This window comes from Emydura macquarii, unplaced genomic scaffold, assembly GCF_026122565.2.
Source record: "Emydura macquarii macquarii isolate MOO-44397 ecotype Brisbane River unplaced genomic scaffold, CSIRO-AGI_Emac_v2 contig_1644, whole genome shotgun sequence".
Classification (NCBI taxonomy): domain Eukaryota; kingdom Metazoa; phylum Chordata; order Testudines; family Chelidae; genus Emydura; species Emydura macquarii.
The window spans coordinates 7406322-7432058 of NW_027131781.1; the positions used below are offsets into that span (position 1 = coordinate 7406322).

The 25737-nt window shown below is 45.4% G+C and overlaps 1 protein-coding gene across 1 annotated transcript in view; it reads right to left on the bottom strand.

Annotated features, from left to right (window-relative positions):
* The window catches only part of LRRK1 (leucine rich repeat kinase 1), a 103262-nt gene extending 77774 nt beyond the window's left edge, over positions 1-25488 (bottom strand). The window contains exons 1-3 of the mRNA XM_067556095.1: positions 25374-25488; positions 23134-23259; positions 20181-20396 (exon numbers count right to left, since the gene is read on the bottom strand). Of these exons, the coding sequence (XP_067412196.1) occupies positions 20181-20247 (67 nt within the window). The 5' untranslated portion in view covers positions 20248-20396; positions 23134-23259; positions 25374-25488. The remainder of the gene's footprint in view (positions 1-20180; positions 20397-23133; positions 23260-25373) is intronic.
* Between the last annotated feature and the right edge of the window lie 249 nt (positions 25489-25737).

Sequence of the window (25737 nt, forward strand, 5' to 3'; positions counted from 1 at the left end):
TGGTCCATTCCACTATTAATTCCTTGAACTGTTAAACATCTAACTCTGCTTCAGCAGAAATAGCTTCCAGACAGTCCACTAGATGTAACGGCTTTTGGCTGGAGAGATGTCTCTTTGTCTGAAGTGACTACCGCATTTTAGCACTGATGGTAATTTTCATCTCCATGTCCTATTACACTGAAATCCAATCCTCTGGTTCTTCAGAGAGGATTCGGGGGTTAGGGTTGGGGAGGGGATGTTGAGGAGATAGCGGCTCCAGGGTGACCTCAGACATTAATTTCTCAGCAGCACCAGATGGCTAGTACTGAGGTTTATCAGATTAATCTTTTGCCATTTTGACTCTTGAACATTGTCACAGAGCAAATAAAAAAAAGGAAAAGTGGTGGCTTTGTTTAAAATGCAAAATAGTTCAGCCTAAAAAAAAACCCCAAAACACCAAACCCAGCACAGATGCTGAAACTTTACACTAATAATCCAAAGATGTTTTAATGGTATTTGTGAAACTCTAAAACAAACTCCATGCCATACTAATCCTAGCATGCGCCTCACACCTTTTGTAACATACCCAGCCTCCCATTTGCTTGCTGTTTCTCAGAAAAGTTTTAGATTAATAATCCTAAAACCAATTTGGCACGTGATCTTAAATAAATGGCAAAGACTCCCATTGGCTTTGGATCAGTCTCCTTTAGAGCATCTCCAAAGCAGTCTCTGTCATTAAAGGCCAGGTTCTGCCACTCATTCGGAGTAGTACTTTACTCCTTGATTCACCCTACAGGTGCCAGTAACCAGACAAGGTAACTGAAGCTCTACTTTCTACAGAGTTTGAGAACAGGTTTCGCAAATCCCCTGCCTGGGTCTTTGTGGTTCTCAATTTATTAAACAAAAAATTCCAACCACCTGGAACCCTGAAGTTGGTGTTAAACATGCTGGGTTTGTAGGCAGAAAAAGAGAAACTGAGTGAAATGCCCCTGTCCCATTGAACAAAATCAAACGGGGAGAGAATTTAGATAGTGCCCAAACATCCACAGATGACTGGCTTGTTAATCTGCATACGGAACAGGAGGGTGGGGAGAGAAGAATCTCATTCCATGACGGCAAACTACTTTGAGGCAAATTCTTTATTTTCTTTAGTAAATTTGTAAGGTCAAACCACATGCCCTTTCCCCACCCACCACAGCAAGGCCCAGTTGTGGCAGGGCCACCCGTCCCACCCTATGTGCTATGGAGCTCACGCTGCCCCCAGAAAGGAGTGAGGACAGTGGAGTGACAATGCTGCGGCTTCACCAGCCATTCACCATATACATGGGGATTAGGAGAACAGCCACAGAGGTTACCAGTTGAAAAGTTCCAGAGGGGTAGCCGTGTTAGTCTGTATACAGCAAAAGCAACGAGAGTCCTGGAGCACCTTAAAGACTAACAAATAGAGGTTACCAGGTGCTATGCAATCCCAGTGGAAGACACGGTTCCTGCTCTGAAGAGTTTACAATCTAATTTACAGGTTCTTATGATTTAGATGAAATATACGAAGTCCTATCCATGTGATTAACAATCCTGGGGGTGACATTTTGAATCAACTGGAACCATTATGAAGTCCCTCCTTCGAGACCCATCAGTGAGGTTACAACACATCCATCCAGGAGATAGCAAAATGGCCTGGGTCTGCTTAGGAGCCAAAGTGAGAGAACTGGCAATGTCCTCTCTCTGCAACTGGTGTGATGCAATGACTGGAGACGCAGGCTACGATCACACCAAAGCTTCTCATTTTCCATGCAACCAACATCACATCACTCCTCCAAGCAAAAAAGGAAAAACTTTTTCTGGTGATTCTGAGGGTTTATTCAATGCAGCTCAGTTTCATCAAACATCCATTATTTAAACTAATTCAAGCAATTGTTCTACACTGAGAGCCTCTTGCGAGGCCAGTGGAAAAGAGGATGTAAAACTGGGTATCATTCGCAGCACACAGAATATAAATGCTAATCAATGCCCAATTTCCCTAAAATGGAACTTGTAGCTATGTAATCAGAGAGGGACAGAGAGAAAATCTGGAGGAATGTTGCCCTGTGCTGAATCTAGAGCAAAAATCAGACTTTGAAGGGCTCTTTTGTTGCTGGTGTTTAATTTTGTTCTGTTTTTAAATTGTTTAATTTAGAACGGCTTTCAAATTGCTTAAGTGCCAATGCCTTGTATGCCAAATTCTGGCCTGCATAAAGTGTTTGCCACTGAATTAGGGGAAACATTGATGAGCTTAGTTACAGTGATGCAAGGTGCGCTATGATAATGAAAGCCATTGGAAATGATCAAAAGCAAAATTCTCTTAATTTGGAAGTGAAATCATTTGTTCAAATTGTAAACGAAAACTTGAAAGTGAAAAAATTGACCCTGGGAAGGAAAATAGGGTTTTATTCCCTTGATGAGCTACACCCAGAAGTGAATTATGAAAACGCAGCAGGACTAGACAGCTGCAGCTCAGTTCTATGTTTATAGGATATTTTCTGTACTGAATAATCTGTATTTGGGTGCATAGCTGCCTGCTGCCTTGGATTATGGGAATGAATTCTGGGAGTCTGAGTGAAAAATGGGTCAGTGATTCCTTTTGTGTTGGGGCATAACACAAGTCCATGGGGCCGCTTAATGACATGAAAGGGCAGTAAATTTAGAGCCGATATGAAGAAACACACTTCAGCGCGTCACAACATCAGTGTCAAGCTGTGACCTGTGTTGCAGGAAGTTAAATCACATTCAACAGAGCTGGATAATTTCATGTCCACTAGCTTTATTTGTAGCTATGCATAGCAAGGGCAGAAAGGCATTTAAATGTCACGCTGAAAGGTATAACTCGTCTCCTGTGGTCCTCGGGAAGGAGTGTTTACTTCATGCACAGCATTGACCGTTGGCTGGTTACACAAGTGCATAGGGGTGTTTTGTATGTCTGGGCTACAACAACAGGCAGAATGATGGACAAGAGCAGTGGGTCCCAACCTGTGGCCCACAGGCCAAAAGTGGCCCGTGGGGTCCTTCACAGCGTCCCACGGCTCCCCTCCCAGTGGCTGCAGAAGGACGCCACTGCCGAAGGACCCAGCCGGAGCGGGTTGCTGGTGCAGGCTCCCTTCTGCAACCAGGGGGATGGGGGATCAGCGCTCTCCTCCTGCTGGCTGTAGCAGGGAGCACGGCAAAGTGTTTCGCCTGGGTCCCTAGGTGCTGGGGTCCCGGCTGCAGCCAGAAGGAGGAGAGCACTGATCCCCCACCCCCCTGGTTGCAGAAGGGAGCCACTGCCTATGGACCCAGGTGCAGTACACTGTTTCCCTGCTGCAGCCAGGGGGACGGGAGATCCTCCTCGCTGAACTCCTTCCCTCTGGCTGCAGTGGGGGGAGGCTGCTGGCGGAGACTGGTGGTCCCTCAGAGTTGTAAAAATGATGTGTGTGGTTCTTGAGCCAAAAAGGTTGAGAACCACTGGACTAGAGGAACCAATACTGTCAGCTGGTGTGACAAATTCTATATAAAATCCCAGCTCCCTCAGTTCTGCTTATAAACATTGTCTTCTACTGGAAAGTTAACACGTAACATAGACCCCACATCCCAGGCAAGCGAGCCAAACTCTTGCAAGTAAACGACAAGGAGCCGAAAGCATACATAAGCCTGCCCCTTTTTTCTTTCTGAACGGGACTCAGAACGACTGAGTTCGGAACACAAGCAGGCATTAGCTAGCTAACGCGTCCGTCCTCAGATCACAAATGGAGAATGCTTATCTGTCAGACACATCCATGGTTCCTGTTCGCCCTTCCTGCTCCGAGCGCTGAAAAGGAAGAGGTGAAGCTGAAACCAAATGGAAAGTTCATTCTGATGTATTTGTACTGGTGTGGTCCTGGCTGGTTCGCAGCAATTTTGTGTGACCCAGAGAAGCAAGCAGAGATTGCATGAGGGCAGAAGAACAAGTTGGAGAAACTTGCTTAATTCACTGGGAAGAAAAATGAACTAATTGGGCCAATCAGTCACACAGGTGACTCCACCTGTTTACCTGAGTATAGGATTAGGCTCATTGACTTTCATGTGACCAATTCATTCCCCATCACTTAAGAGCTCCCAAAATTCTCACAGTCACAATCCATTTTTTAGTGGGCAGGTGTCAGACGCACGAAACCACCAACGTAACTAGCAGGCTTGTTGACAGCGCTCTGTTTATTTAGGCCACGCACAGAATGGGCATGCGGAATGAGTTGGCCTCCTGCCCACACAGATATTATCCCTCCAGATCAAAGGCAAGTTGCCCTGGCGAGCTCCGTGAAGAAACGTACATTCTCTTTACCTATATTATCCTCCTCTAGGCATAAACAGAAGACTTTAATCTAAGGGGACATCAATAATCTTTGCAAAGAAGGGAAAAAGTTGCCATTAAATTCCACTGACCAGGGAAAAAAATAAAATAAAATAAGATAAATACTAGGGAACAAAGCTCCAAAATGGCGGCCGATGTGGTTATTGTAAAGGAAAATTGAAATGACTCAGCTTTTAAACGAAAGTTTTATTTTTGCGGCACAGCCTCGGTGATTTCATTCCAGTCCTAGACTTTGCATCATTCACAAACATGCTTATAGCTGCAAGCCAGGTCTGCTACTCTTTCTTTACCAGATACATTTTTTAACTGGAACATGCACATTAAATGTGCATAAGTACAATTACTGTTCTCTCTTTGATTCCCTTCCTGTTGCTTTTCCAGACATAGACTATGCCAGACAAAGAGAGAATATGAAACCACAGCTCTTGGGTCTCCAGTGGGAAGCGAGGGAAAGGAGATATAAATATCATCCCTGTTCAACTGAATAAAGTACAACAACCGAGGAAATCCAGACCAAGAGAGGAAATTAATTAGTATAATTAGAGCTGGTCAACGTTTTCAATTGATTTTTTTTAAATGAAATATGGTCTTTTTTTCCACAATTATAATGTTCCTGGGCAATTTTACTTTCTTTTGAAATTTTCCAGTATTTCCACAGAAACCTTCTCTTCCCCAGCCCCTGGCAAATTTTCCAGTGTTCAGTTTTTGATTGGAAAGAAACTTAAAAAACAAAAAAAGTTTTTCATTCCTTTAAATATTTTCCTCAAAAACAGACTTCCTATTTTCCAGCCAGCACTAATGATTACTTTTATTAGCTGCTACAGCAACACCAACAGTGACTCCGGAACAGGGCCACACTGCGCCAGCCAACGTTCAAACACACACGTGTTGACACATTCCTGGTCCCAAGCAGCTCACGACCTGAGGCCTTGATTCAGGAAAGCATCCCTATTCAGGAAAGCACTTAAGCGCCTGCTTACATTTAAGCACGTGCTGAAACGCTTTCCTGAATCCGGCCCTAATTTAAGACAAGACACAAGTAAATGTTACAGACAATCAGAGGAAAGGGGGAGGAGGTCACAACGCTAGACCATGTGGTTCCATGGGCTGACGCTTCCATAGGCTTTCCCAATGCAGGAAAACATTTAAGCATAACTTTAAGCATGTGATTAAGTCCCACTGACTTCAGTCAGACTTCAGCATATATTTAATTGCTGTCCTGGATTAGGGCCCATATACGCAATTGATGGTTCAACTATCCCAGCAACCTCTCCTGGCTCTTTACGTACCGTAGCTCTTAGCCATTGATGGTAGGTATCACAACAGAAGCAAGCCTGGAGGTGGAGTTTGAAGAGCGGATTAGCAGCTTTATGGGCTACTTTGGAGAGGACGTTCTGTGTGTGTGTGAGGGGACGAGCAGAAAAAAAAGGCTAAGTACTTTGTGGGAAGAGCGGACCAGGGGTGGTTGTGGCGGGTACTGAGGGAGCATAAGGGCAGGGGCCATTCAGCAAGATACAAGAGCAGGTAAGAGGAGAAGCAGAGCTGTGAAGGGCATAAAAGTGAGGACAAGCAGTATAGACTGGATGCTGTGGAAAAGGAGGAGACAGTGGGGGAGTTCTGGGTCTGATCCAATTCCCACTGAAATCAAGGGAAATCTTTCCACTGGCTTCAAGGGAGGTGGGATCAGACCCTCAGTGAAGTGGATATGGAGAGAACAACATGGGAGGAAGTTTATCTTAGCAGCTGTGCTTCGAATGGACCTGAAGGCATGAAAAACATCCTTCCCCAATGTCCCAGATAAGCACCATTGGGCCGGAGTCACCCTGTGCCGTGCTTACTCCTGGAGGAATTCTGCGCCAAAATATTAAAAATTCCGCACCAAAAAAGTAAAAATTCTGCACACAATATTTCACAAGTCTGCAAAATTCTGCGTATTTGTCAAAATACCACAATGTAATCACGCCAGTTTCAATTATTTTGGTAATCTCTTTCAAAATACCTGTCCGCAAGAATGTCAGTAGCCATACAAACAACGAAAAAGATTCAGGAAATGTTTTTGGACAAGTAGACTCCTTACTAGGCATATTAATACAGAACGTAGGGTAATAATGCATTTAAACTGCAATACGGAAAGGTATTTCCCACACCCCTCAGAAGCAGTGCAAAGGCTTGGGGGAGTCTGGGGTAACAGAGGAGCTGAGGGAGGGGGAAGTAATTGCTGGAAAGGAGCCTGGGAGAGAACCTGGAGGGTTGTTGGGAGGGGGTGAGAGAAGTATGGAACAGGATTTGGGGGGAGGGAGGAAGGATTATTCGGGAGTTGGGGAGCCGCCCCCCTGCAGACCCCGGCTGACCCCCAGCCTCTCCCATTCAGTCAGGCCCCTGGGTGCCGGCCTGTGTGGGGGGAGCTGGGTCAGCCCTTCATGACATGCAGGAGGTGGGGAGCGCAGGAGGTTCTGAGGGGCGCAGAGTCTTCTGTAGCCCCCCGCCCACCCGAGCCAGCTCTGGGCTGCGGGGCTGGAGGGGCGGGTAAGTGAGGGGGGGAGGGTGCACCGGAGCCAAGGCTGTATTTGCACACCCTCCCCCCCGCAGATACAGACTCCCCCTCCCCGGATCCCCTCCTGCCCTGCGCGGGAGGTGGGGGGGGGGGGTGCAAATGTAGACTTGGCCCCCGGGTACCGGAGACCCTCCATACGCCACTGCACATCTGCTCCTGTCCCCATGCGTCCCTGCACCCCCACTCCCATTCAGCCCCTGGCTCAATGTTGTCACCTCACTAATTCCTGTGCCCCTGCCCCAGTCCGTCCCCCCAGTAGCCCTTCTGAACCCCCATCTGTGTGATCCCCCCGGCAGCCCCATGTGCTCCGCTCTGTCCGTCCTTCCTCACACGGCCCTAGGGCGCTGTGGAGAAGGCAGCCTCTGCCCCCTCCCTCTCCGTGAGCCAGCTGCCCTCTCTTCTGTTGCCACATCAGCCCCTGGTGGGCAAAAGGTGTAATTGCAACTTACCTTCGCCTCCCCATTAGAATCTGCAGGGCACATTAATTCTGCGCTTGCACAGTGGCACAGAACTCCCTCAGGATGTGCTGCCAAAATTTCAGCAAGAGGGTGCCACAAAGTTCTCTCTGATTAGCAGGGAGCTACGACTTAGCACACAAACTTCTACTGTGTGAGCTTGGCTGGAAATACTTAGATTTCGTTCTTGAAAAATTATAGTGGGTTTAACTGTGGCCCCAGTGAAGTTAATCTGAGTTCTGTCATTGACTTTAGTGCAGTCAGGAGTTCACCCATGGAGTATACTACTAGTACAACACAGTGATCAACTGGTATAATTTGAAGGAGGAGTGGGTGGAATGAGCTGAGATCCTTAGAAGACCTTTACAAACCAATGCAACTTAGAGCAACCTAGAGGCTGCTCTAAACTGCACCAAAGACCAAAACAGGAACGCCACTTTTCATCTAACCTCCCACCAATATGTGCTAAACACAAATCCAGTGCGCCTGAGGATCTGGTCCAATGAGTACAAAGGGAATGCAAACTGCTACCATCGATGTAAAGACAGCAGAGAATCCAGATGCGAAAGAGTACTCAAGGTGCAAGGCAGTGGAAAATCATGCCCCAGTGATGAGCTGAATACACAGAGCTATACTTCAATGAACAAGATGGAGCTATATTTGAGATATTAAAAGGAATCCCGTCCATTAGCGCTTAAAATAATTCTGTTTGATGCAAAAATAAACGCTTCCCCACAAGCTTTCTAACATCTTTGATGTGAGAGAGAGACAAAGATTCTGGGGGAGTTCTTGTCTGAAGTGATCATCAGCATTCCCTTTGAATCTGACTGCCTAGATAGAATTTTAATGTAAGGTAGATAATCACACTGAAGTGTGAGTCAGTTCTAAGCCATGCAAACCCAATGGCTTTTCAATTAAGCAATAATCTGTAGTCAAACACTTCTTCGCCAAAGAAGGGGAAAAAAATCAATAACTCCAAAACAATAACAACCCAGGTGAAGTGATTTAAAACAATCGAAAGAATCTTAATTGTAAATCTTTGTCCAGTCGTTGATGCCAGTTTTTCTAAACGGTATTACAATCATTAAAGCATAAAGCGCTGCAATTTCCACAGCAACCACAAACATACCAAGAATATTTGAGCTAAATTTATCCAGACTTCTTGTTTCTCTAAGTTTGAATCACTGTCCTGGGTCATTCTTTTACCAGAACTCGCAACTGTATCAGCGAGGCATTATGGACAGTCTAGGACTGAGCTTTTCTCAATGATGTCTGAGATTATGCCCTGTAAGATTACAAGCCATTTATTGATTATTGGAAGTCTAAAATACCAAAAAGAAGGCAGGGAAAATGGAGGGAAGGTTGGAGTTTAGCATTCCCTAAGTACAATTGCAGTACAAGTCTTTCAGAGATATCCTGTTAACACAGTTTCTTCAAACACTGCTGTGAGGTAGGAAGGGCTATTATCCCCCATTTTACAGATGGGAAATTGAGGCACAGATTAAGCGATTTAGCCAAGGTCACATGGGAAGTTTGTGGCAGAGGATAAAACTGACCCCCCCGGCCCAGATCTCCAAAGTACCAGGCGAATCACTGCAACAGCTCTTTTGCTGGTGCCAAATAAGCACCTTGGAAAACCAGCCTCTTACTCTTCATGGAGACTTGAAATTTCCTTTTAAATATGTAGGTAGCTACATTACTGCTGCTGACAACACATAAGCAGAGAGGGAAATTCCATCTTTACAAAAGCACTGGATGAAAGGTACAGCAAATTTATGGAAATACATAAACTTGAAAGAATTACTGTGTACTGCCAAGTGGAAGGAAGCTTCTCCTTATTTATCATTCTGCAACAGGAACCAATCCCTAGACAGCAGTGGTAGGTCAGGATTACTAATGAAACCACAAAGAGGCAGTGAGAATGGGTGGGAAATTGCTAATGGACACAATCTACCCTCTTACACATGTTTATGACTCCCATGGACTTAAATGAGAGTTCTGCTCATGTGTCCCAGGGATTATTTGATATATTCATGGCATATATTCAAAAAGTTAGATACAAACTTATATACTCTTGCTTGAAGGTTGCGACATAACCCTACTTTATTTTGTAGAAAATACAATAACAACACACAAGAACCCCAAAACAGAGAGAGAGAAAACAGGCTGCTCTCTAAGGCAGCAACGCACAACTCCCCACATCTTACTTCCAGGAAACATCTCCATACACACTTAAAGTGACAGCTTGTAATTCCAACACAGCCCTCGATACACCACTTTAATAAGCAATTGACATAAAGAGCTCAGTCTTATGAAACCTAAAGCCTACATCAGATACAGATTAAGGGTGAGGAAAAGTGGTCCTAGAATAGGGCAGAATCCAATAGCATGTCAGCAGAAAAATGTGGCCCAGTAACTTCCAGTGGAGGTCAGCATAGTTGGGAGCCCTGAACACAGGGCTGAGAGTCCTAGCCTGAGTTCTAACCCTGGCTCTTGCAACTGACATATACCTTGGGCAAGTCATGCCACTTCTCTGTCTCAGTCTCCCCATCTGCAAAATGGGCACAATAGTACTTGCCTCGCTCCCGGGGCTGTTGTGGGGCTGAATTAGTTAACGCTGACACAGCTCTTTGAACGAGGATGTAACTTCTTGGGTTTGGCAAAGATTGCTGGATCAGTCACATAGTGACAAAGTAATCAACAGTGTTATTGTTATGCTGGAAAAGCTATTTTTAAACAATTGGACTTTAAGAAAAGGTGAACTTTGCATTGCTGGCTCCGTTTTATTGTTATATCACACTGTCATTACATTTGGCTGGAGAGAGTAAAAATAAACTTTATAGGTACAATCAGGGTTTATGGTTTTTGCTAGTTTTATTAACTGAACTAAGGTCCCACTCCTCCAAACCGCAGGCTCTCTGTGGCAGCACCCAGGGAAAGACACCCGTGCCAAAACAGAACCATATCGATTGCAGGGTCTGTCTGTGAGAGTCTCTTTAAATTTACAGGCTCTGGGCCTTAAATGCACTTCCCTAGTATTCAGATCAGCCAACCTCCTTTGAGTTGGAATGAAGCACAGATTCAAAGCATATCCAAACTGAAATACCAAATCAAACTACTCCAGCAAATTTTGAACAAAACTCCACCCCCATTCTGCACTGCAAACATTTCCTCTGGACATGGATTTACTCTGCAGAGCAAAACACTGGCAGCATCTTTATTGAAGCTGGCCTTAAAAAAAATAAATCTGCTGACTATATGGCTTCAGCCACCACTGAGGGTTTGACCCAGAGTCTCTTGACATTAGTGTGAGGGCTCCCATATATTTCAATGGGCTTTGGAATAGGCCTGGATAACCTTTTTGACATTATGAAAAATAACTATTCAGCACAATTCCTTTTGCAAGTGTAAAATTATACACAACACTATTGGCAAAATGACAACTATGATAGTGTTGGATGTGCACACATGCCATGCAATTAGTATTTTCACAATATAACTAAGGAGAGTGATTTTGTTTTACAGCACAGATTCACCCCAAAACTATTTTCTCATCACATGCCACTAGAGCAGATCAGATCCGTTTATATAAAGGCCCTGTTTGCAAAAGATTTTCCACTTGCTTCCCTTATATTGTTACCATTACTTCTGTCGGGCTGCTTGAACTCCTATGTATTGGTTGCAGATTATATTAAAAACTAAGGATTTAAATAGAAAGCCTTGTTTCTTCGTGCCGAAATAAAGACCACATTGTCCCCAAGCTGTAAAACAATTGCAGTTAGGGTTGTACTTTCTGCCCAGTTAACTCTGCTCCCAGTAATCATAGAAATGTAGGGGTGGAAGGGACCTTGAGAGGTCATCTACTCCAGTGGCTCTCAACCTTCCCAGGGGTCTGCTTTGTCTTGCGTACTCCCAAATTTCACCTCACTTTAAAATGATTTGCTTACAAAATCAGACATAAAAGTGTCACAGCACACTATTACTGAAAAATTGCCTACTTTCCCATTTTACCATATCATTATCAAACAAATCAACTGGAATATAAATATTGTATTTACAATTCAGTGTGTAGTATATAGCGCGGTATTAACAAGTCATTTTCCATATGAAATTTTAGTTCGTACTGACTTTGCTAGTGCTTTTATGTAGCCTGCTGGAAAATTAGGCAAATATTAGATGAGTAGGTGCATCCCCTGGAAAACCTCCATGTACTCCCAGGGGTACACATCCCCCTGGTTGAAAAACCACTGATCTAGTCCATGCTCCCAGGCAGGACCAAGTAGAAGTAGATCATCCCTGAGAGGTGCTTGTCTAACCTATTCTTTAGAACCTCCACTTGATGGGGGTTCCACAGTTCCCTGGTTAACCTAATCCAGTATTTAACTATCCTTTTAGTTAGAAAGGTTTCCCTAATAGCTAACCTAAATCTCTCTTGCTGCAGATTAAGCTGATTACCTCGTCCTATCTTCAGTGGACATGGAGAACCACAAATAACTATTCTTTGAGTACAATTTTTTTAACCAGTTTTAAACCCACTTTATAGTAATTTCATCTAGACTGCATTTCCCTAGGCTGCTTATGAGAATGTCAAGTGGGACTGTGTGAAAAGCATTACTAAAAATCAATATATATCTACTGCTTCCCCCCATCCACCAGGCCAGTGACCTTGTCAAAGAAAGAAATGAGGCTGGTTTGGTATGATTTGTTCTCGGCAAATCCATGTTGGCTATTCCTTATCTCACCCTATTACCCTCCAGTTGCTTACAAACAGTTTAATAATGATGCTCTTGAATATGTTTTGATCAGCGTGCACTTCTGTATTTCTTTTTGCAAGCTTCAACATATCCTCTCTACCGTCTGAGCCACTTCCGTGGCCTCTCATTCCTTTACAGTTTCTTCTTCCTGGTGTGGGTTGGGAACAGGTTATGCTGTCCAGCTGGTGTAGCATAGTCTCCTTTTTTAACATCAGCTGGCTTTTCTTCCAGTTCCTGCGCATGCTGGTGGGATTTGTGCTCCGCGTTATTAGCATGGCGTTTTATAGTCACCAAGATAAACACTGAGTCAGCATCATTTAGTCTCAGTTCAGCCCCAAGAGCATCCGGCTTCTGCAAACTGGATCCTGTGTAACACCAAGGTTTTGGTTTGGAAGGAGACTCTCACCTGGTCTGTTCCCCTTACCAGATTTCTATTGTCTTAATGAGCTTTTCTTCAGTAAGTAACTGGGTCAGGAACGCTTCCCCGGCTTGCATGAACTGTTCTATTACATTCCATGAGTTGTTGTGCCATTAGTGCTTCCTTGTCAGAGCAGCATGTGCAGGTCCGCTGGCTCCTGTGCCCGGCCCCTAGTCAAATCCCCTTCCCCGCATTGCCTCTGGCTTCCTGCCCCTGGGAAGGCCGCTGGCCGCTGGCTTCCCAAATTTTGTGGATGTGTTCCTGATTCCCTACTGCAGCTCTCTCATCCTGGCAGTGGCACTCAGGTTCAAGAAGTGCAGAGCCAATCTCCCTCTTATAGTGTTTTTGGGGTTTTTTTTGCTTTACTCATTATTGTATACGAGCCTGCCCCTGTAAGAATACAGCAGCAACAACACTATGTCACCAAGCCATGACTAGCAGCTCCACTGCAGCTGTGTCCTACCAGCCATGCAGGCCACTGAGTTGTTAAGCTGACTTACCTTCCTCACTTCCCCTATACACAAGGGCCAAGACATTCAAAAGCGACTCATTATTTCGGATGCCTCCATTATTTTTAGGCACCCAGCTCGAGACACCGTGAAGGGGCATGTTTTTAAGAATATTCTGAGCATCTGCCCTCTGAAAATCGGCTCCTTCAAGGGGTCTTAAATTGGGCATCAGGGAATTGAGGCACCAAAATCAGTAGTCACTTTTGAAAATCTTAGCCAAGGAAGGCAATAGTGAATGTCCAATACACTGCCTTGGTATTACACAGCGTCTTTAGGCAAGAGCAAACGTAACCTCATGCACTCTGGAGCAGGCTGAATTTCTATTAGCTTTTTGGGCCTCGACCAAATTTCACCACTTCTGTATATGTCTTCATGTCTATAGGTTTAAAAATAAAACTCACTTACTGCTGTGCAAATGCACTTCCTATTTCTGCTTGCTGTTTCCTACTTCTGTTTCTGGAGGGCATGCAGAGTAAGTCCAGCTCGTGTAGCTACCTGGGATTATTGCTTGGAGGATTATTTTTGATTTCACTGTTTGTCCCCACAAAACCGCCTCAGATTCAGAAGCAGGAGGAAAAAAAGTTTAGGATTAATTTATTCTCATTTCTGTCCCATAAACTTCCAACTAACCACGCACTCAGTGCTTTGATAGTGCATGACCCACTCCGAGTGCATCCTCACAACCCCACTCTGCGGGACAGTGGCAGGTTGCTATCATTATCCCCTTCTTCCAGACGGGGAAGCTGAGACAGAAACCGTGAGCATCTTGCAGAAGGCTATTCAGTGCATCGTGACATAGGTGGGACTAGAATCCCAGTGCCCTGACTCCTAGTCCTGTGCTCGAACCATGACACCTTTTTGCTGGCGTAACATCCCCTTGCAAAAGGTTACCCTGGGATCACCGGAGAACATTTAGACCAGCTACGGTTAATGGTCCTGCAGAGCCTGTTTCCCCCCCACTACCTCTATCATTCAGCAGCAAAAATGTATAATCAAAAATGAAAATATTCACATAATAAATACAAGTCCCGGCCCTGGACATTTAAGCAAATAGAGTCAATCACGCAGAATTTTCCAGAAATAAAACCAAAGATCGAATCCAGAGGGTCACGTGTGTTAACCCCCGATGGTTTGTGGACTTTGGAGAGTTGTGTTGCTCAGAGGCAGTCACAAGTTGCTGCTGCAGACTTTTATTTTCAAACCTGATTTAAAGTCGGTGCCTGCCTGCCGGTACTAGTGGTTCACACATGCACGCACAAACCAGCCTGGGCAGAGGCAGTGTAAACCACTGGCTCCTAACCCGGGGCCTGCAGGGCCTTTCAAAGTGGCCTGCCACCGCCCTTCCAATGGCTGCAGAAGGGAGCCGCTGCCTATGGACCCAGGCGGAGCAACTTACTCCTTGGTTGCAAGATCAGTGCAGGTGCCTCACTGCAGCCAGGGGGTGGGAGATCAGCGAAGAAGGAGGCAGCTTCCTTGCTGAACTCCTTCCCTCTGGCTGCAGTGGGGGGAGGGGGGTGCTGGTGGCAGAGACTGGGGGCCCTTCAGGGTTGTAAAAATGATACCTGTGGCCGTCGAGCCAAAAAGGTTGGGAACCACTGGAGTAAACGCTCGCTCTCTCTCTCCCACTCACACACCCCTCTCCCCAGTGTGCGTCAGCCCTGAGCTGGGAGCATGAGAGGACAGCTCAGCCTCACGCAGGCTTTGGCCTCTCACAGGCTGTTAGTGAAGAGGATGTGGACACCTACCCACTGGGACCGGGGCTGAGGTCACCAACTTATTTCAAACGAGCCGTTAAATGGTAACAATTCTCGGCTGCTGCATCTGAGGCTGGATTTGAACCGGTAACCCAGCTATTAAAGACTCCTCGGGGCACCCCATCTCTCTTCCACATTTGCGAATCCGGCCCCCAATGCAAATACAGCAGAGATGGACTAATGAGGGAGCCTTTTCTCCCAGGACGGCAGTTCAAATATTGCTGAAGTTGCTACTCAGTGGCCAAAAGTAGTTACTATCGAATGGCTTGTGATATTTTCTACCAGAAATTGCTTTGCAGCGTTAACTACTTAATGAGGAAGTGACTCAAGGTTAGGGTGGGTCAATCCTTGGATAGGAGACCTACACAAAAAAAACTTTGCAGTGATGCAGGAAGTGGTGCTGGTGATGTACCAGGCAGCACATTTACATCTGAGTCCGGCTGTGCCTACCCTTAAAATGCAGCAGCGCTGCGGTAGATACTCCGTACCGTGAGAGAGGAGGCTCTCCCAACACAGTGGTTAATCCACTCCCCAGCTCTTGCGCGGCCGTAGCTCGGTGGACGGAAGAATTCTTCTGCCGACCCAACGCTGCCTACCCCAGGAGTTAGGTCGGCTTAACTACGTCGCCCAAAGGGGTGGATTTTTCACACCCGAGCAACGTAGCTGGGTCAACCTAGCTTTTCAGTACAGACTGGCCCTCAGCACTGAATGAACGCCCCAGCATGGTTATGGGAGCCTTAGAATGACAGGGATGCTATCTTTCAAGAGAAATAAAAAGGGTAGACTGGGCCACGCGTGGTCAAAGATCGTCTTGCCTTTTTCAAGAGACATAAGGGCATTAAACCGCTGGTCCTCTCTAAATTCCAACTCAAGGAATTACACACTGGCCACCTAAATCTGCAGGGCAAATATATGTTCTTTTTTCTTCAGTTCCTATCCTACCCCGCGATGCAATGTTCCTCTGAGCTGTTGGACAGCTGCTGAATTCCAGTGGTGGGCAGCATGGTCCTTATGCTGTACAGAGATTTAACTGGTGAATTTTTGTAAAGTTGCTATGGAAACAAAAAGTATTATAATGGTGATCATTATTATTGCTTTAATAGTAATCATTATTAAAAGCAAGGAAGAGACTCTCTCACTGGTTTTAAAGTGTGGCCCAATTCCCCTTAGAAACAAACGCAGAGCGCTATCCTGGCCAATCTGGGGCTCAGGACCAAACGTATCATTGCATGTAGGTAGGCAGCGCCAACAGAGGCGTCACTACGTATTTTTCCTGCTGAATTCAACAGACAATGATTACCTTTCTACAGCTTTCTTGAACCATCCCACAGAACCGAATGGAGAATTATGTCCCTGCTACAAAATTCTATAAGATTAAAAAGAAAAAACCCACTCTAGAAAGGAGCTCATTCGCTATTAAGTTATATAACTTTGTAGAGGAACTTCTTCAGAACCCCCTTGAATTGCTTCAAAATCCCATCTGGTTTCATGGCCATTAAGTTCTGCAGAACTTTTCAAGAAGGGTGGAAGCCAGGTCTGAGCGTCTCAGTCGCACTCTCCCTGCGCAGCAGCTGAAAGGGGAGCACCTTATTTGCATGGGCTTTGTATCTGCATGAGTACAATTAAGTATTTAGCATAACTTACCTAGGTGCTGAGCACAATGGGAAATGGTTAGCAGGGCTGGTTTGGGGCTACAAACCACTTGTGTGTTAACTGCTGGAGTAATGAAATGTTGTATGAACAGATGTCAGCAAACCTGTGCTTAGTCCGTTATGATCAAATCTGCACCCTAAACTAAACCGAGCTCCACAAGGGTGGCGGACAGATGTTCCAGCCTGGAAACGGGGAGGTGGACCAGTCTCCTATTGGGATTGCCCTGCCCCTGGCAAAGGGCTGCCCCCGGGCATGGAGTGACTCTCTCTCTTCCTGTTGTTAAAAGGTAGAATTAATGACTCATCTTGGAGTCTTTTGTTTCTTGAAAGCAGGGACATTTTCTGTATGTCAGCAGCAGGTTTACCCATGAGCTGAACCAGTAGGTAGAGGATCTGGGAAACCTTGCCTGACAACTAACAGAGCTGAGGAGCACCAGGCAACTCTGGTGGGAGGCTGGCACTGTCGGTGCTGGTGCAGTGCAATGGTGCCAGCCTGGTGCAGTTGGCAGAGAGTGGTGGTGTGGTCAGCCTGGTGTGGTCAGGGTTGGCAGAGAGGCTGGCGCTGTTGGTGCCAGCCCGGTGCAGTCAATGGGAGCCGGGCGCGGTTGGTGCCAGTGGTCGGTGGGAAACAGGCGTGGTCGCTGCCAGCGGTGGGGGACTCAGCGAGGCCCGCAGGTGGTAGGAGACAGCAGCAGAGGGGGCCTGGACAAGCCTGTGTCCGACAGGAGCAGCATAGGGGGTGGAGTCACACCCAAGAGGTGGATATTGCAACTATGCCGGTCAGTACAGGGGAAAGAAGGAAGGGAGGCGAAGGACACGCCCTGCACTCTGGGCGGGGTTTGGCTCATTGAGTTCATGAACTCTGCTTGCACTGTTTCCCAAACCAGGGCTGTTACCTCTCTTTTGCTATTAAAAGGTTTCTTTCTACACTCAGACTCTGTGCTTGCGAGAGGGGAAGTATTGCCCTTTGGGGGCGCCCAGGGGATAGTGTGTAATTTCCCAGGTGACTGGGTGGGGGCTCGAGCCAGTTTGGTGTTGTATCATTGACAGGGACCCCTAGATATAGAACCCGGCCCTTGCTGCTGCCGACTCGGTCTGGCAGAAGGGTTACAAAGGTAAAGAACTTTTCCTTCACAAAAGACAGGGATAGCCCATCCCCCAGATCCCTGCACTCTCCCCATATGGGTCACGATGTGGAATAAGCATGATATTGATGTGTAATAATCCGGAAGGGACACAAAGTTGGGATGGGAAGGGTGAGTCACTTATCTACACAACTGAAAAACACAATAACTATTACTCTGCACTTCTACAGTGCCTTCTAGCTGAGGAACCCAACGTGCTTTACAGACATTGGCTACATAAACTTAGCAACATCCCTGCGAGAGAGCAAAGGACATACAGGGAACACCTCACACCCCACTGAAACGCAGCCACCTCCCAACTGAAGTACAGCAGAGGTTTACCAGGACAACAAACTAGCATGCAAGTGAGGACAAGACTAACGTATCTAGCTGGAAGTGCCGGGGGAACGTGGGCCGACGGAACGGGACAAGACGGTCAGCTGCTGTAAATTGTCACAGCTGCACCGCACTCAGCGTCGCTCGGACGATATTCTCCAGCTGAGGATCTGCCCCCACGTCCAATTTTCATGAAAAATGCCCTAGGATTTGAAGGATGGCAAGTGATCGGAACAGCAGTGTTACGTCTCATCTGAGGGAAAGGGCTTCCAGCAATGCACTGCCTCCAGCACCCTGCTGGATGCGGCAACTAGTTACCATTTCACTATGTGTTAGAAGCCATCCTTTCCTATACTGACCAGGCCTGCCCTGCTCAGCTTGTGAGAGCTGATTGGATCCCAGCACAAGGTGATATGACTGCAAGAAATACCTCTAGGGTCTCCTAGTGTTGCTGGAATCCCTATAATGGCCTCTTATTCTTATTCCTAGTGGCTCCTGCACAGTGCAAGCCGCTGCCACCATCTGCATGAAAACAATAGGTTCACAAGTGAAGGTTTCATGACTCACTACATTCCAGCTGGATAAATAAATCCAAATGGCAAACACGGACCATCTAATCGAAGGAGTGGACAGACTAACTGAAATCATCCATCCTTGGCAGAAACTAAGCAATCCTGAACCAAAGTAAGTTTAAAGTAAGTACGGCACATGCAAACTTTCCAAAGTTGTACATGACTGAAAACCTACCTCAGTACCCACCTGCCCAATCTTCCTGTCACATACCATTTCTTACACACACAACTAGATGTACAGTGGTTCTATTGGTATGCTTTGTACATTACACATTAATAGTAATTCACTGTACGTTTTACACAACAAAGCAATATAAGAATTTCCATGAAGAAAGCCAGCAGTTATTAAATAGAAAAACAGACTTTATAGCTTTTTTTTCCCTTCTCACCTCATTATTTACACATAGACAAATGGTTTATTTACCTGCTCTTTGAAATGCTGAGAAAAATCTGTCAAATCTACATTCCAGGCTAAAACTGTTCGTGATCCATTAAAGTCTGCTAATCATTACAGCAGATTAAAATTATTCTCACAGTTTATAATTTAGTATTGCAACAGAAATGAATTCGGATTTCCAGCAAGCAAGTTCAGACATACAATTAACAGTTTAAGGCATATACCATATTTAATCGTGATTCCCAAGAGTTCCTGTTTACTGTGCAAAAGCTAACGCTTTAAATAGAGAGAAAGAGAGAAAAAAAAGCCATCACAAAATAACCATAATACATACGGGGAAAGAAAAGAAGTCCTGGAGCTCCCTATGATACAGGTGCAAAATGTCTTTGATAAAAGTAAAAAGGCCCCTGAATAAAATATCAGGCATTGCTTCATAGTTGCTGAGAAAATCCAAAATAAGGTTGCTAAAATGTTAGTCTCTTCTGAGCTCCGCTTACTCACAACACAGCGTCAAAAACACCTTCATCCCACACTCGTAATGCATATGCTGCCTCCTTATGAATTGTTTATTACAGGGGGAAAACATTTGAATATATTAAGCAAAAGACTGGTTCTTGTGGCTGAGACATAACTGCTTTGGACTTGGAGAAAATTAACGTTACTGTTCTGGAATTGACAATTTTGCCAACAAACATTAATATTTGAAAAAAGAATTAGCACACCAACAGAAACTAACCCTGAAACACACATCTCTTTTTAAAGAAGGATTTCTACCTACGGATTCAAAATATTATTATATAAACACAAACCTCCTAGTCCGTGCTATAGATTTTTAACATTAGCTCATCAGTGGTTGCTAAATCAAAGCTTACAGTACAATTGGAGCAGGTGACTATATGTTCAGCCTGAGGAATGATGCTCTGATTTTTAAAAGCTTTGGTACCCTGAGCACGTACTGCGCCAATAGCTGGCAGCACATTTGTATTCATGTGCTAAAAAATTAGGAACCTTATAACACATTTTTTAATGGATGGTATCTGATAGAAATATTGACTAGTTCCACTTGTAAGGGCTGCTGCTCCTACTTTATAAATAAATAAATGCATGTCATTCTTCTTGCAAGCAAAATTCACTATTATATTTTGTAGATTCTTGAGGATATAGACTTGGATTTCAAAGCAACCTAAGGGAATTAGGTGTTTAAGTCTCATTGAATTCCAATGGGAGCTGTGTGCCTAAGTCCCTTGGGCACCTTCAAAAATCAAAGCCTAAAGATTTACTGCGGTGCCAAATAGGAAAGAAAAAGCTGTTCCATTTACCATTTTGCGACTCCATGTTGCACTCTCTGCTAGCAGCGGATTCTTCAGTTCCCACGCACCAGTACATTCTGAGCTGTAGTTGCAGAGTTTCAATACGCCAACTTTTTGCAGCATTTAAAATTAAAGTGTTGTCCAAGTCAAACAACCTCCCTCTGGTTTCAGGATAGGCGACTCTCTACTAGTAGCTGCAGTCATGAAGAAACACCATCTGCCCTGCTATAAAAAAAAAAAATAGCAAAACCCATAAATCATCCCAGTGCAAGAACTGCTAGATGTTTATTCCTCTGCACATAACAAAACATGCTTCTCCAGACATTACTTTGCAAAAGTGCATTCATTTCATGCCCGTGTAAACATAATTTATTATATAATACTTTAGCTACCCATAGTGGGAATCAACAAAATAGCCGGACAATATCTCTCCACTCTAAGAAAGGAGGGTAGACTTCACTGCAGGCAGATCTGGGATATTTTGGATAAGGATTGCAGATGCAGTTTCTGACTCTCAATAGGCTAGTGTAAAAGCTGAGCACTGAAATGGTGCATCCCTGCTGGAGGGAATTCTTGAAAATTCCCAAAGAAATTCCACTTCAGAACAATCTTTAGTCACAAACGACGCCTAAACCTGAGCAGAAATTGTAGGCTCAGGCAAGAGTGCACTTGAGAAACCCCTTTTATCTCTCCCCAGCAAACACTGATCTGGTTACCAAAAAGGAGAAATCCTCCATGGAAGGAAAGAAAACCAGGGTAAAAGAAGAACCACCAACTTTGAATCTAGGCCAGCAATGGACAAGGATTTCTCTGCAAAACAAACAACATTTTGCAGGAACACATCCACGCAGCCACATTCGATTTCTAAGAGCTACCAAATGTTCATTTCTTTTAACCACCCTGCAAACTGAACAATGGTCTGGGCATTGACCGTCTCACTTTCCCAGGGAATCTTGAAGTTCTTACCTGTTTAAAGTTGAGTCTCTGTAATTTTCTGTCTTTTTAAAAGCGTCTTCTTTGTCAAACATTGGTGTGGCATTTTTGATAGGCACTCAACTAGCATACTTTGTTCCTTTATTTTCTGCTTTCACTTTCAGTATGTAAATTATTTCATAAACGTAACAGAGTGCCACTGAAAAGATTTGATTTTAATCCATTTCTTTCATATCTGCTGCATGATACTAAAGGTATGAAAGGAGGCCCCCAAATCAGCAAAGCACTTAAGTATGTGCTTAAGTATGTGCTTAAGTGCCATTAAAGTCAGTGAGAGCGAAGGAGATGCTTAAATGCTTTACTAAATAGAGCTGGTTTGTTGAACTGGGGGTTAAAAGGTAGGGCAGTACAAAATATGCTGATCCTTAAACTAATCTACATTCAGCTTCCTCACAGTCCTCCTTCATTTCCCCAGAACTTTAATAAGTCCAGCTGGCAACATGCTGCAAAATCATTGAATGGCAGGTGATTTGTTTCTAAGCAGATGTTTGAGTCTGGTGCTATTTTATGTCCACACACAGAAATTCAATTTCTAGTGAGTCCCCACTTTGTAGAGTTCGTCAGGCAACAAGCACCAAATCTCATATTCCAAATGCGCACTGCAACCACTGCTTGCCCGGAAGCCATGTGGATCAGTGGCATGTTAGATTTTAAAGGTCATATTGAAAAGGATTTTTTGTTGAAGCTTTCAATGCTAGGAAAGACACTTTAGATGGGCTGCTTGTAAATGATGTTACAGCTTGTGGGAGTACCTGCTCAAGACAATAACAATGTGACCCACCTGCTTTGGAATTAAATTGGCTGATTTGCCCGGTCATTACAAGATGGGGGGGGGGATTTTGCTTACCGCACCCATGTCTGATTTGACAAGTTCACCGTTTTACAGATCCCATTGCAGGGATCATTTAATTATAATGGTCTGTGTTACGGCTGACCAGCCGGTCTCCCTGTAAGCCTGCACAAAGAGAGCCCGGCCAGATTCACTGGATGGGTTGTCTCTTGTGTGCCACTCAGATGGGTGAAAAGAGCAGTAATCCAGCTGCAAGTGTCCTGCAGAGTATGTCCCTACTATAGCATTGCACTCCCTGCTGATGCATGTGTACTGCAGCCGGTCCCTGCACCTCCGGTCCTTTTCCCAATGCACGGGGGATCATTGGAGCAGTTAAAAGCACAGCAGAACTCTGCTATGCCATGCCACGCCGTGTCAGTCCTCCACTGGGGCAGGAGCATCCCTTAGCGATGTTCAGCAGCAGCTCTAAGTGTCATCAGACTTGCCTCTGGCCTTGAGGATCACAACCTCCATGATCACCCGCCTACTCCTCCCCTTTGTTCTCTAGAGAGGATCCAGCCCACTATGTTCAGAGCCAAGGCGGTGGTTATTCAATCACCAAGTAATCTCAGTCACTTCACATGAAACCGCCCTCTGATGATTGGCCAAACAACTTTGTGGGTTATGTTGGTTCTTTTAAGAAACTTAAAAATACAAAAATATTTGTCCAATAACAGAGCACGTCATTTTGCAAACTGTTAACACAGAGGTATTCTGCTCTCCAGCGCCTGGGGCTCCTGCTGCAGTCAAAGGCTATGTCAATGTATCTGGATCAACTGAGCGGTCAGTGTAGACCCGCTCAATCGATCAGGAAGTTGACGTACTAAAACCACCTCCTCAAGTGGCGCAGTGCAGGGAAGACATCGCGCAGCTACTCTGCGTCGCTTGCGTAACTCCTGCCGACTGCCGCCGAATCTCCGGGTAAGCGTAGACCAAGCCTAAGATTTGAGTCCTTTGCTCAAACCACTGGCTTTGAAAACAATCTTATGTCACATTCGAGGCCAGGGCCGGTGTCAGAGGTATTCACACCAGGTAATATCGTGGAGCACGAAGGTGGATGAAGCAGTCCCTGGTGCAAACCAGCTGTGGGCTCATGTCTGGACAAGTCACACTCAGAAGAGATATTAATAAGATACCTACCAATGCGATGAGGAGAAAATATGGCTCTTGGCATTTGTTAGGGCAAAATCCCTGCTAAACAGCCATCCATCTTTGATCTTTATATGAAAGCAACGTATCCTCAACTGTCCTGGATCACCAGAAGCTCTGTGTAGAAGAAAAACGAGTCCCCTTATTGCTATCCTGTGCTGGCCGCCATTAATATGTAATGAAAGCCGACAGCCAGCGTGAAAAATAAAGCCTCCTGTGTCTATTTAGCTAAAGAATGATTGAAACGTACAAACAAATAACAGCAGTTGGCACTAGAAGAGAGTTTGTATTCAAAGCCAGCCCTTTGTACCCTCGCCATCCTCCACTGGACTGCCACCCTTCTCCTTATGTGACTAAATCAAGTGTCACACACCATGACTTCGCACTGCATCTCTCAACCGACGTCAGTTGAGGAGGACTCTGCAAGTGACATATGTTAAAATGGGGACTGTACTTCAAGTTGTGGGCTAAATGGCAATGCATTTGTAATCCACTCCACTCTTCAGAGATGGAGAGCGAGCGGCCAGGGCAAGGACTCCTGGGTTTTATTTCCCCTTCTGACACAGGTAAGCTGCGTGACCTTAAGCAAATCACATCAACTCTGTGTGCATCAGTTCCCAGATCAGACAAGTGGTTATGCTATTTATTTACTTCCAGACATTTAGTAACTTCTAATTAATTACTCTGTATGAAGTACTTTGAAATGACTGTATGAGAGGGCTATATATGTTCAAAGTAATACATGTCCTGCACCATAAAACTGAAGTGTTTCTGTAATGGTTAGTGTATAAAAGGAAGTTTATCCTTAAAGCTAATCTAAGTTATTTTCCTTCTACCACCAGCTTTCAGGAAGGACAACAGCTTCCGGCTTATGATTTATTTAACCCAAACATTTTCTTTATGGTCCCAAATTTAGATTCTGTTTTAAAAAAACCCCAAACAATCCATATCTATAGAAACGTTTTCTTTTCCTGAAGGCCTGCTCACCCTTTAATTTTACCTGAACACCAGAGACTGACAGAGGCCCGGAGCTTGTAATTATATATGCATGTATTTAAATTTACTCACACGAGCAGTCCTAGTGATATCAACGTGAGCTCTCACATGAGTAAAGTTAACCACATGCTTAAATGTCTGGAAGCTTGGGGGCCTCAGACTGTAAGGAAAAGGCTTGTTGTGTGCTCTGTAATATGTCGCGTCCCTTTATTATTCTACATGAACACACAGAGAATAAACAAATGGCGACACAGACGAGTAGAGTTTCGTCTTCCAGAGCAGGTGAAATGCAAAAAAAAACCCGTGAACAGCATAAATGGTGAAAAATAAATGAGATTGTTAAAATTCTGAGGGGAGCTGGTGAGCAAATGATTTCCCGTCCCCCGAAAAAATATTTTGGCAAAAACAAATTGAAACTTTTCTGCAACTTTTTTTTCATTTAAAAAAAAAAAAAAGTAAAAAAAATGGAAATTGGTTATTTCAACAAAAAACTGAAACGGTTCCACAGAACCATTTTTGGTCATGAACATTAACCCTTTGCCTTTGCATCAAAAACGCTGCCTGGATGAAGAGCGTTCAGCTAGCGCTCATTCTGGGCAAGAAGGGTCAGCCCAGCCGGTTCCCTTGAAGTGTGCATTACCAAAGAGCAGCAGCAAGGTGAGGTGACTGCCTGTCCAGCCATTCACACACACACACACCACAGAGCCAGGAGCAGAGTAGCTACAAGATCTGAGCAGTCAGCTGCTATTTAGGCGCGACTCCTAATCCCACACACGCCTAGGAACGTTAGGGAGCAGAGCGTGTCTGCGTGTGGCACTGGGTCCCTTTAAAGAGGCTGTCCCCAGGCTGGGGAACACCCTTCTTCTCTCTGGCCTTAACCTCCTTAAGGATCTCTTTTTCCAAGCCGCAGCTGGGTTTGCAGGGTTGAAAAGACACAGCTTGAGAGCTCCTGTGGGAAGGCAGGTGTGTGTCTGCCACATCCATGCACAGCCTGGGGAGGGGCTTTCAGAGGGGGGGGGCTCAGATACTATGGTGATGAGGGCCACAGAAAAGCCCTAGGGAGCCCCTGGCTTTCTCCCCCTGCCCCCCACAGACGGGGAGACCCTGCTGCAGAGGGGCTGAGGCTGCGAGCCCTGCAGACTCAGTCCTTGTAGCCAGAAGGCAAAAGGCTGCAAAGGGGAAGAAGCAGAAAAGCCCTAACGCAGCTGAGCAGGGTCCCAGCAAAGCCATTGTACCTCCTGTCCCCTGGAGGCTGGGAAGAGCTGGGTGCAGTGTCTCTGCGAAGTGGGGGGCGCACACCTCTGGGGTGCAGAGCAGGGACGCCGCCTCCTTCGTCTCAGGCCAGAGCGACTTGGTGGCTGTTGCTGCTCAGAAGGGGGAAGGAATGGAGAGAAGAGAGCCAGGAACCAGGGCTGTGCTGGCAGGGGAACCAGCACTTCCTCAATCCAGAGAGAAGTGTGTGTGTGTGTGTGTGTGTGTGTGTGTGAGGGGAGGGAAGGGGAGGAGACAGGGAGTGTGTGTGTGTGTGTGTGTGTGTGTGTGAGAGAGAGAGGGGAGGGAAGGGGAGGAGACAGGGAGTGTGTGTGTGTGTGTGTGTGA